At 40.0% G+C, this 12,562-nt stretch overlaps 1 protein-coding gene across 1 annotated transcript in view; it reads left to right on the top strand.

The window, feature by feature from the left end:
* LOC122565046 (unconventional myosin-Vb-like) overlaps positions 1 to 12,562 on the top strand; it is a 179,232-nt gene that overhangs the window by 128,680 nt on the left and 37,990 nt on the right. The window contains exons 25-27 of the mRNA XM_043720677.1: positions 3,538 to 3,588; positions 3,949 to 4,185; positions 5,197 to 5,294. Coding sequence (XP_043576612.1) covers positions 3,538 to 3,588; positions 3,949 to 4,185; positions 5,197 to 5,294 — 386 coding nt within the window. The remainder of the gene's footprint in view (positions 1 to 3,537; positions 3,589 to 3,948; positions 4,186 to 5,196; positions 5,295 to 12,562) is intronic.

Genomic DNA, 12,562 nt, shown 5'->3' with positions numbered 1-12,562 from the left:
GCCATTTTCACCACCCCCAGCAGGATGCTACCACTGGACACCTGTTCCCTTCCCTTCCACAGGGACTGTTCTCTCTGGGACACCTTGGTCCACTCCTTCACTCCCAACATCCCTATGGCACCTTCTGTTGCAATTGCAGAAAGTGTAACATCTGCCCATGTACTTCCTCCTTAGTTTAAGGGTCCAGATATCTTCCAGGTGAACCAGCAATTTTGCTCTGTTGTCTACTGTATTTGCTGCTCAGTGAAATCTCCTCTGCATTGGGGGAGATGAAGTACAGACAGGATCACTGCTTTACTGAACACCTACATTTTGAACATGGAAATGACCCAGAGCTTGTGGAGCTTGCCACTTTATCAACACCGCACCAGTGTTCCTTGGGTAACATCTCTAGCAGTATTCTGCCATGTTCCAGTGCAGCTCAGTGCAAGAACAACACCTTTCATTTGGCAATCCTGAAATCTTCTGGACTCTATTATCGAGATCAACAACTTTGGGGCTTGAACACACCTTACCCCTCTTCCCTGATAGACCAGGCCTTGTCATCACATGGGTTGCTACCACGCAACTGATTTTGTTAGGCACTATTAATCCCCATTAACAGCTATTGATGCTTCCAGGCTGACCTTTAACTATTCCTTTGTTGCTCTCTCCTCCCCTGTCTCATGTTGGGCTCTCCACCAATACTTATTGCCCAACCTTTTCTCATCCACTCCACCAGCGTGTATACCAACCTTTTCCTAGCTACTATCAGTTCTGAAAAAGGGCCTCTGGCCTCAATATTAACTCTGCTTTTTCTCCAGAGATGCTGTCAGACCTGAGATTTTCCAGCAATTTTTGTTTTTTGCTTTCAATTCTTGCCTGCCATTATCTTCACTTCTCCGGCTTGAATCATTTTCTATGTCTTTGTCTTTATCAATAGTTTTGAATCTCTTTTTGAAGACCAGTTTGCAATATTACCAATTCCAGGAGGGGAAAAAAACATTTATACTGCATAAGAAGGGATTGATGCTTGGTTAGCAAGTGGACTTAGGTGAAGGTAGGTACTGCAGATGCTGGAGATTAGAGTCCAGATTAGAGTGGTGCTGGAAAAGCACAGGGCAGGCTGCATCCGAGGAGCAGGAAAATTGCTATTTCAGGCAAAAGCCCTTCATCAGCCAGCAAGTGGACTATGCTCACCAATGCCATTTGTCAATATGTTACTCTCGGAAGTAATAGACATTTGCATTACATCACTATATCATGATGTAGACCTGTCACTGGGTGTATCTGTAGGATTTATGAACTTGTGCAGTTAAGTTCACTTTGAATGGTATCATGTATACCCACATCCAGTGTTGCCATGGGATCTGTGCTAAATCTAGTTCTCTCAAATATCCTTGTTAGATTCCATCAGAAAATTGTCTTTGATGGAATGACTCCTTACAACCTATTTCTTGCAAATTTCCAATATGCAGGTGAGACATTTGTTATTAATGAATCCACTGCTACATGTAAGAATTTCAATGCATGGCTTAATTTGCTTCATTCAGTATTTACATTTACACTGGAATGGAACAAGTGAAAATGAGCTCCATGTCCTAGTTAATAAATTGGCCAGGGGTTCCCTATTGCATTTAAAGGGGCTGTGAAATAGATTTAAGGGGAAGATCAGTAGATGTGCTGTGGTAAGCATTTAAGTATTTCATAACGTCATTATTCACATTAAAAAGTCACCTGAGATAGGTGATGAAGGTGGTCCAGGACAGCATGTAATCAAAAATGATGGTACACAGAGTGGTGCAAACTGGTGGCAGGTCAGAGGATTGGGAATTTTTTGGGAACCAGCAGCAGATAGCTAAAAGAGATTGAAAATCAATTATGAAACTGAATTGGCGAGAGCTTCTACGGGTATGTAAAAGTAAAAAAGCTACAGTGCTCCCAGAAGATCTCTTTAATCTACGTGCTGCTACTTAGCAGCTTCTAGCAACAGTGTAATCTTCATGCATAGTGAAGATACTCATCTGTCTTGCCAGGATCTCGCACAACTTCTCTACTGTCTGAGTTGCTGTATGGATGGATATATTTGTTTCAGTTAAATATTTGGAAGACCAACGCTCTGTTTATTTCTAAACCACTGGCCTGTTTATCTTCCTGGCAAGGCTGTTGCAAATTTGACATCATAATTGATGAGATGAGCTTCTAACCACTTCCACAATATCGCCTGATTCTGCAACCGTATCACTTCATCTGCTTAAACTCAACTGGCTTTCTAACCACCCAGAGCATTCCAAAGCAGGTCTTGCCAATCTCCTGCTTTCTAATATTCCACTATCCCTGCTAAAACAGTCAAAGATATAGGCTTGACAAAGATTTTGAATCATCTGATAACCTGTCTTCATCTGTGGTTCAGTATTAGGATAAATGGCATATAATAAATATTGCACTTAGAGTTTCGATTTTAATACACTTGGTTTTCAATTTGTTCTGTGCAGTTTAAGTGCCAAAGTCCATTTGGGTTGGTGAGTTCAATGTGCATACCTTCCAAGGAGGTGTGTAACTTCAGTCCATTACCTGGCAGGGTACCTGTGGTGCTAATGAATCGAACATTTTATGCTACTGAAATTATTAATGGGCTCAAGGTCATTTGCTTAGGTTTTGGCTTTAGTTCAGAAGAAAGAACACATTTCTATAAATAAAAACTTGATCTTTTAGTTTAGGGGAAGTAGTGGCTTTTAAGTGTCTTGCATTTTTTTCAAGATTCCAAGCCAGGATAGTTTGTATAGAAGCTTGTGCTGTTAAAAAGATTAGACCATCAGAACCAAGGCAGGCTCATGTCAGCAGACAGGAATGAAGAAAATGTCACAGCAGCCCAAGGAGAAGAAACTGGGTTGGATGAAAATTAGCATTGAGATAGCGGTAATATTGGGAATAGGTTGACACTGTTTTTACTGTTGTATTTCTAACAGACTTATTTACAATTTTAAATTAATTTCTTTGTTTAATGAACTTCTGTTAAAGACACCTACAGCCTAATGTGAATGTATTAATGAATAACTGTTATAGTAACCAGCTACAGTAATTAAACATGATCTATCAAGTCAGGTTTCATCCTAGGGATATGACCTCTCCATTGTTACCATCAGAGAGGATCATTGTAACACTATCAGATTTTGTTTTATAATGCTGTTGAGGTGCATTGGAGCATTTTATTAATTTAAAGGTACTGTGTAGTTATTGGGTGTTAATGTTGGCTTGATTATGGCAGCCCTTTTCAGGTCTGATTTTTGATTTTTAATTCTTCCAAATTTATTAAATGTTTATTTATACCCAGTTCGTAAAAGCTTTTTGTTTTGAAGTTCAATCTTTCTCACTTATGCTTTTAATGTTGGCAAATATTGCCTTTGATTCTTTTGGATGTAACCAGTCTATACCATTTGTAGCTACTGTCCTGTACCTCCTAACTTAGGCCAAAGATAGGTAAATCAATTCACCATGTTAAACAATTAATTCCATTCTACTCTTGTCTTTTGTAACTTGGTATGTTTACTTTAATAGGAAAACGAAATGAGAGATGCTGATATTGGAGAGATGTGTGGCATTATTAAGGTATTTTTTTAAGAAACTGGGTGTAAATGTGATTAATTAAATTTTAAAACTTGCTAGCATGATCAGTTGCCATGATATTTACTAAACAAGTGATTAACTGAGTTTTTAAATATTTAAACAGTATTTGACTATAGCATTCCTTGCTATTTTCTACTGCACTGAACAAAGCTAAGTGATAAACCAGCATCATATAATCTGTCACTGTGTATTTTTTTTTTTATTTTGCTGGCTTTGCTTGTGAACAATAGAATCCTTGAAATTCTTGCCATAGTTAAGATAGAATTTATTTATAAGGACTGAAAATTCTTGTTGCTCACTGCAAAGTTAACAATGAGTTAATAATATTTCAACATTTATTAGGATCAAGAGCTTGAGCATGAAAACCACAAATTAAAGAATGAACTTGATCAGCTAAGGAAAGACCATGCTGATAACTCTACTGCACATGATTCCAAAAAGCGGAAAGAGGCTGACTCCAGTCTCCTGAACCAGCTAAAAACTGCTACTGAAGAAATTGAAATTCTGAAAGAGGAACAGATTTGGCTTAAATCTCAGCTCCTTAGGGCAGAAAAGGAGATTGACACAATGAAAAACCAGGTCAGTGGTATGTTAAAAACACATACTGTTATGCAGAATTCCTATTTGCTGATGATTTGTCCATAATTGTTTTGGTTGCATGTACAGTAATGGGTGGAGAAGAGGGAAAGGGAAGGTTTTTGCTGCCAAGTAGGCTATTTGGTGTCCTTCTATTGAGTTAATGTTTTAAGTCTCTGCTGTTTCTTTTTTTTTCCTTTTGATCACAGCTCCCTCATAACCATCACCTGTGGATAGCTTAAACTGAACTTTTGTAGAGGAAATGCATAGCGTAGAGCTCCAACGCAGTGTAACTTAGACTGTCAATTCAATGTTTGCCTTGTTCTGATACATATAGGTCTCTTGTGCTGTAACACTAATATTTTGAAGGGCACTGGGGTTTTGCAGCCTGTTAATGCCATAGAGTTTAAAGCAAAGATGCTGATGGGCCAACAGGTTTAGACTTGAACATTGCATGCAGATTTGTTTTGCTAATTTCCCATGTGATTCCAAATCCAACTTAATGAATTTCTACGCAATATATTAATTTTCCTGATTTTTTTTTTGTACATTTGAATCTTCAAATGTGCTTTTTCTGAGGAAGTGGCTATTGTTTGGCAGCTCCTCATCTTTCAAAGATCTACAAGTTCAGGACTGGAGATATGAAACTGATGCATGTTGTCATAACTGTGCCAAGCAACTCCGAAGAATGGTCCATGTGCTGCAAACATATATTGTTCATTTAACGCTGGTTATCTTTTTAAATGTTCAAGTTTGAAACTTAACATGAAAGCTTAATCCTAATCAAAATTTGAGGTTAATTTGTTAGACAGCTATTCTTAAATGTTTTTGAGTAAAACATAATGGTCATTAGCTAAAGTACAGATACCAAGGTAGAAATGAGATCATTCTGAAGATGAAAGCAAGATAAATCTGTTATTGCATGCATATTTCTTGCTCAAATATTCTCTTACCAGGCAAAGTTTGAAATCTTCAAGTTTAAATATCTTATGTATTCTGTCATTCTGTTCACAGGCTACTATGGCAGATGTCTTTGGGTTACCTAAAGATGGACATAAGATGTCTGAGGAAGATCTCCGATGTGCTTATGATGCTGTTCGTGTGGCCAATAGGTGAGTGAATGGAAGTTTGCTTGCAGCAAAAGCAGATTTCCAACTGGAATCAAGAACAAAAATTGTAATGTCTTTTGCTTACCAATCTCCTCTTGCTTCCAGTAGGAATAGCCAAGTTGTTATCTGCCATTTGAAACTAAGGCAATTTAACCTGTCTATTTATTTACCCCTTTTGTGCATTTGTGTATGTCACTGACTTGCCAATGAGTGGCGCCCCATTGCTGCCTTTTTCATCATAGCTTTCCTTGATATGTATACAGTGAATTTTCTCAACTTTTTTTATAACTGAATCTGCTACCACTGTCTTTTACAGCAATCTATTCCAGATCATAGAAACAAATTACTGCAGATGCTGGGATCTGTACTGATAACGACACATGCTGGAGATCAGTGGATCAGACCGCATCCATGGAGAGAGAGAGAGCAAGCTAACATTTTGCATCTAGATGACACTCCAGAACTGTTTTTAGTATTCCAGATCATGTTAGCTGACAGATCTGTTAGAGTTCTTATGAGGAGGTAATGAGTAAGTTAGACCAAGGAGAGGCAGTGGACATGATTGATTTGGATTTCCAGAGTGTCTCTAACAAGGCTACCCTCAGGAGGCTGTTAAAGCTAAGAATCTATGATATTAGGGGCAAGATAATGGCGCAGAGTGGGAATAAGAGGGTCTTTTTTAGGATGGCAGCTGGTGAGTAATGAAATTCCGCAACGGTCCGTGTTGGTACCACAATTATTCACGTTGCACATTAATGTTCTGGATGAAGGAACGGAGGGCATTGTTGCTAAGTTTGTAGATGTGAAAGATAGTTGGAGGAGGCATATATGTTGAGGAAGCAAGGAGGACATGGACAGGCTGGGAGAGTGGGAAAAGCAGTGACAAAGGGGATACAATGTGGGAAAGTGAGGAAATGTACTTTGGTAGGAAAGGCTTCAGATATCTGAAGTGCAAAGGGATTTGGGAGTCCTAGTCCAGGATTCTTAAGGTTAACATACAGGTTCAATTGACAATTAGGAAGGTAAATACAGTGCTCTCTTTCCTTTTGAGAGGGCTAGAATACAGGAGCAGGGATATACTGTTGAGGCTGTATAAGTCTTTGGTCAGACCATAGTTGAAGTATTGAGCAGTTTTAGCTCTGTATCTAAGGAAGGATATTTTGGCTGAGGAGGGGGTCCAGGAGAGAGTTGAGAATGATGCCAGGGATGAAGGACTTGTATGAGGAGCGGTTGAGGATTCTTGACTCGAGGGTAGAGGTGGGTGGAAAACTGGAAAGGTGTCCATATTGAATGTGAAAACCTTTTCGGTAAAGGAAGTCTTGTACTGAGATTGAAACATTCAGAATACTGAGAGGCCTGGATAGTGTGGATGTGGAGAGGTGCTTCTGCTAGTAGGAGAGACTAGCACCTGAATGCCCAGTCTCTGAAATGATCACCCTTTAGAACGGAGGTGAGGAGGAATTTCTTCAGGCAGGTGATGGCTAATCTATAAAACTCATTGCAGCAGAAAGCTGTGCAACCCCAATTATTGGGTGTCTTTAAGACATATTGATAGGTTCTTAAGGGGATCAAGGGTTATTAGTATTAGGCAGGAGAATGGAGCTCAAACATACCAGCCATGATTAAATAGTGGATTAGCCTAATTCATCTCCTGTATCTCATGGTCCCATGCTCTTGTTCCAGTGCAAGTTGGGAAGAAAGATGTTGTTATCATCACCTTCCCTTTCTTTCAATTCTCTCAAACATGGCCTTGGTTACTTGTCTTGCTCCTAGCGGAGAGTAATTATAAAAATATAAACTATCAGAATCCTTTAAATGCAGTTAAATCTCTGCACTTCCTGCTTCAGGAAAGTCTTGGTAGATCTAAATTCTGTAAAAACAGCATCTGTTATCCACAACAAGGAGGTGTATAATAGGCTGAATGTCTGAAGCTAAAAGAAGGATGGGGAAATGGGAAGATCGGGGTTAATGAGCAAATAGGGGACAGTATGGAACACATTGAAGATTTGGCATGTGTTGAGGAGTAATCCAACCAGGTTGGAGGGAGGGAAATTGGCAAGGTGTCCATATTGGATGTGAAGAACATTAGGCAAAGGAAGTCTTGTATTGATTTTGAATTCAGCAAGACCCCTCACTGGGACAATCCCAGTTTCCGATAGCTTAAGACCGTTTTCCACAATGGAAATATCTAACTTAGTCACATATGGCTATTGCAGCAATATTAGCCAGGTGCTAATTTTAGGAGGATGTAGTTTGGATGAACAATCACCTATCTGTCTACAGTATTGAGGTGTGCAGTGGTATATTTTGGTCCAAAGAACACTGAAAGGCAAAAAGGAAGGGGTACAATTCCACGGGAGATGAGGGAGCAGAGACACCTAAAGGTGTACGTGCATAGAACATTGAAGGTGGCAGGGCAGGTGGAAAGATGCAATAAATAAAGCCGTGTTCTTGGCTTTATTATTATGACAGTTTAAGAGCAAGGAGATGATATTGAACTTGAGACTCTTGCTAGACCTTAGTTGGAGTATTGTGTACAGTTGTGTGTGCCACATCATAGATAAAAAAAATCCAAATATGTTGGAGTGACTGCAGAAGCAGTTTACTGGAATAACAAACTTCAGCTGTGCAGAAATTGAAGAAGCTAGGACTCTTATTTTTTTTTTATTTTCACTCTGGAGAGAAGGTGGCTGAGATCTGACTTGAAATTTTCAAAATTGAATGGGCTGGCTGGTGTAGATAGAAGGAAGCTGTTTCTGCATGTGAAAGAAACCAGAACAGAGTACTGTACAGCTTTCGTGATGTGCAATTGAAACAGGAGTGATGTAAGAATCCCTCTTTTTTTTTTTTTTTCCCCCTCCAGTAGGTGGATCAGCCATTGGAAATGCATGCTCACAATGGTAGGGAGAGTCAGTGTGAGCTCAATGGGCTGAATGGCCTGCTTCTGCACTGTGGGGATTCTATGAAGTTCGGTAATCACTTGGCCTTCTAAACCTTTTTTAGATAAACTGGGGAACTGGTGCATTTGTAGCTGGTTTATTTTAATTCAGCATTAGTAGTACATTAAAAAGTATAGTCTCTTCTTTTAAATTAAATTCAACAAATATCCTGAAGTAATCTTTCAGACGTGACTATCTTGGCTTCATCATCCAGTGCAAAACATTTTAAATGCAAATTGTATACACACTGCCGATGAACTCTGCTTTTTGGGTTACCGAGGGAACAATATACTCTAGATTTGTTTTCTTTCTCTCCCTGCTAATTTGCAGTTGCTGGCATCGGGTGTAAATATATTGCTGAATCACTTTGCCTGGAAAGCAGAGTGCAATGAGCAGTTAACCAAATAGAGTCCATCAAATTGAGAAATCAAGTCTCAAGAAATCAATAACTTTTAAAAAATAAAACTTTGGGTTCTCGGAAAGGTGTTGAACTTGAGGGTGTGAATCATGTCTATGATGTGAATGCAGGAAATGTGAATTTTATAAAAGTAAAGCAAATAATAGTGCAGAAGCACAGTTTGGCCCATTTGAAGAGTAAACATGGGGTTAACATTTTGCGTGTTAGACCCTTTTTAAAGTTGAAAAGTGAGGGAGCATTTTCTTTTTGCGGATATGTAAGGAAACCAAGAACAGTCCAAAGTTGAGGGTCAGGAATGTCAGCTTGCCAGAAATTGTGCCCCTGTATCTTGCATGCTGCCTTGTTGCATTGGCTAAACTGAGCTGTTCCGTCAAATTTATAAGTGAATTATTCCTGTTTGTATTATCAAGTGGTCAAAATGTACAAAGTATTGATTGATTTAGTTTGAATGTTTCTCTTTGTCACTTGCAAATTACATCAATATATTAGAATTCCAGTGGTGTTCAAGAATGTTACTGCTGTTGCAATCTTTCATAAGCCACTAATTTTAGGGCTGAGCATTGCGCATTTATTTGCGTTGAGAGCTCAATGAAAACTGTGCCCAAAGACTCCTTCCCAGTTACCAAGCTACCAGTTTCTAATTGCTGGGATCTTCGTGTAGTCCTGTGTTTGAACTCCTTCAGCTGTGGTTCAGTTGTAGCATTTTTGCTTCTGAATCCGAAATCTGTGAATTCACGTTCCACTGGGTTTAGAGGGATATGGACCAAATGCAGGCAATGCTGAGTGGGCACCTCCAGTCAGCATGGGCCAGTTTGGCCCAAAGGGCCTATTTCCATGCACTGTCACTGATTCCCAAGGATCTGTGCATATCGAACCTGCCTCTGTAGTGTGGCATTAAGGAATGCTGTTGTGTAATAGGTTTTCCGTTATGTTAAAGTCAGGTGGGCATTAACTAAGGATTCAGTTGCTTCCTTTTATTTAGCTGCCAAATGAAATTGTCTTTGGAGGTGTGAGTTTATGTAGTGCTTTTCTCCTAAAGTTTAATACTAAATAACTAGACAGCAAATGTTAAAGCCAGAGTTAAGTGACAGGCTCCACTGTTCAACACACTACCCTTTTGAATGAGGCATTTAAGCTAAGTCCGACCACTCCCTCAGTTGAATGTAAGATTCCATGACACTATTTGAAGAGAAAAGAATTGTGTTCTAGCCAGTATTTATCCACTAATCACTTCAAAAACCAATTCAAAACTGATTGTTTCCTTATTGCATTCTATGGGAGCCTATTATGTGCAAATTGAATGTTACATTGATGTAAATCAAAGACTAGATTTCAAAAATACTTCACTGGCTGTAGAGGACTGATGTGTCATGAAGGGTAGGGTATAAATGCAAGAACAGCACCAAACATAACTAAGAATAAAGTGTCAATCTGGTGAAGCTAAAGCACTGACTGCCAAAAGATAAGTGATAGACAAAGTTAAGCAATTCCACCATCGATGGATCAGATCTAAGCTTTGCAGTCCTGCTTCCTCTCCGGTTGTGACTAATTGTGGACAATTGAACACTGGAGAAGTTTCCACAAATATCCTCAATGATGGGCTCCACAGCAGGTTAATGCAAAAGGTAGAGTTGAAGTATTAGCCATCATGCTCAGCCAGAAATGTCAAGAGGATGATCCATCTCTGCCTCCTTCAAAGGTCAGCGGCATCATAGATGAGTGTACAGCCAATTTGGTTTACAGTGATAACCAGAAACAGCTGGAGGCTGTGGGTACTGTAGAGTCTATGGATCCTGATGATATTCCTGCAACAGTACTGAGGATTTGTGCTCCAGAGCTAGCTGTATCCCTAACAAAGCTATTCCATTGGTATCCATCCAATGTAGAACACTTTTCCAGACACATCCTACACAAAAAGTCAGACAAATCCAACTGGACTTAAAACATTGGTAAAATGATGGAAGGTGTCATGAATAGTTCAATTGGGTGTCACCTTGTTTAACAATAACCTGCTCACTAATACTCCATTTGGGATCTGCCAAAACCACTCAACCCTTCACTTCAGAACCTTTTTTAAAATCTAGTTTAGAAGAGCAGAATTCTAGAGGTGAAAGTGACTGCCTTTGACATTAGGCTGCATTTTGACAGTGTGGCATAGAGGGCCCTTTGCAGATTTCCAATCAATGGGAATTGGTAGGGAGGGTACGGAATGAGAGAGATGTTGGAGGTCTGGTATCACCACTGTAGTGTGCTGGGCCCAAACCTCTTCTGCTTCATCAGAGGTATTCCCTCCAACATAAGATCAGAAGTGGGGGTATTTGCTCATGCCCAGTATTCACCACTCATGACTCCAAAACTAAAGAAATCCATGTCCAATTGCAGCAAGGCCAACATTCGGTTCTTTGAGGATGTGACGCGACAAATCAACTAATGTTGTGCAGTGGGTGTGGTATATATGGATCTCAGTATGGCATTTGATAAGGTTCCCCATGATGGGCTTATTCAGAAAGTTAGAGGTATGGGATACAGGGAAGTTTTAGCTGTCTGGACACAATTGGCTGGCTGAATGAAAACAGTGAATGGTAGTGGAAAGTATTCTGCCTGGAGGTCAGTGACCAGTGGTGTCCTGCAGGGATCTGTTCTTGGGCCTCTACTCTTCTGTAGTTTTTATAAAGACGTGGAAGGGTGAGTTAGTAAGTTTGCCAATAACAAAGGTCCATTGTGTTGAGGGCATTGACAGGATGCAGAGCTGGGCTGAGAAGTGGCAGATGAAGTTCAACCTGGATGAATGCGAAGTGATTCATTTTGGTAGGTCAAATTTGAATGCTGAATACAGGGTTAAATACAGGGTTAAAGACAGGATTCTTGGCAATGTGGAGGAACAGCAGAATCTTGGGGTCCATGTCCATATTTCCTTCAAAGTTGCCACCCCAAGTTGATAGGGTTGTATATGGTGTTTCAGCTTTCATTTAACAAGAGGGTTGAGTTTAAGGGCCGTGAGATTTTGCTGTAGTTCCATAAAACCCTGATTAGATTGCGCTTGGGCTATTGCGCCCAGTTCAGGTCCCTTGTTATAGGAAGAATGTAGATGCTTTAGAGAGGGTTCAGAGGAGATTTACCTGGATTCTGCCTGGATTGAAGGGCCTGTCTTATGAAGAGCGGTTGAGTGAGCTCAGGCTTTTCACTCTAGAGAGAAGGAAGAGTGGTGACTTGTTAGAGGTGGACAAGGCAATGAGAAGCATAGAGTAGATAGCCAGAGACTTTATTTTTTTCCCCTGGGTAGAAATGGCTGTCATGATGGGTCATAATTTTAAGGTGATTGGAGGGAGGTATAGGGGAGATGTCAGAACTAGGTACTTTAATCAGGGAGTGGTGTGTGTATGGGATGCACTGTCGGCGGTGATAGTAGAGTCAGAGACATTAGGGACATTTAAGCGACTGCTGGATAAGCACGTGAATGGCAGCAAATTTAAAGGGGGTGTAGGTTAGGTTGATCTTAAGATTAAGAATTCTTGACACAACATCATGGGCCAAAGGGCCTGTATTGTGCTGAACTATTCTATTTTCTATGAAACACGAACTATAGGTTCTCCAAGCCCCTCATTATCCTGACTTGTAAATATTTTTCTGCTCCTTAAGTGTAATTGGGTCAAAACCTGAAAATCCCTCTCTCAAAAGCATTGTGGGGGGTACCTAACCAATTGGACTGCTGTGGTTCAAGGTGGCAGCTCATCAGAACCTTCTGAATGGGTGGTTAGGAATAGACACTAAATGCTGGCCCAGTAGGAGATCCCTACATCTCCGAATGAACTTAAGAGAATGAGACTACTCCACATAACCTGTTGTAACTTATCCGTATGATTCTAGTGCCTCTGCAATGCCTTCCAGAAAATATATCCTTCATAAAATATGTG

The sequence above is a fragment of the Chiloscyllium plagiosum genome, chromosome 31 (assembly GCF_004010195.1).
Source record: "Chiloscyllium plagiosum isolate BGI_BamShark_2017 chromosome 31, ASM401019v2, whole genome shotgun sequence".
NCBI lineage: Eukaryota > Metazoa > Chordata > Chondrichthyes > Orectolobiformes > Hemiscylliidae > Chiloscyllium > Chiloscyllium plagiosum.
The sequence above is the reverse complement of the archived record's forward strand: the minus strand, read 5'-3'. Positions and strand labels throughout refer to the sequence as shown.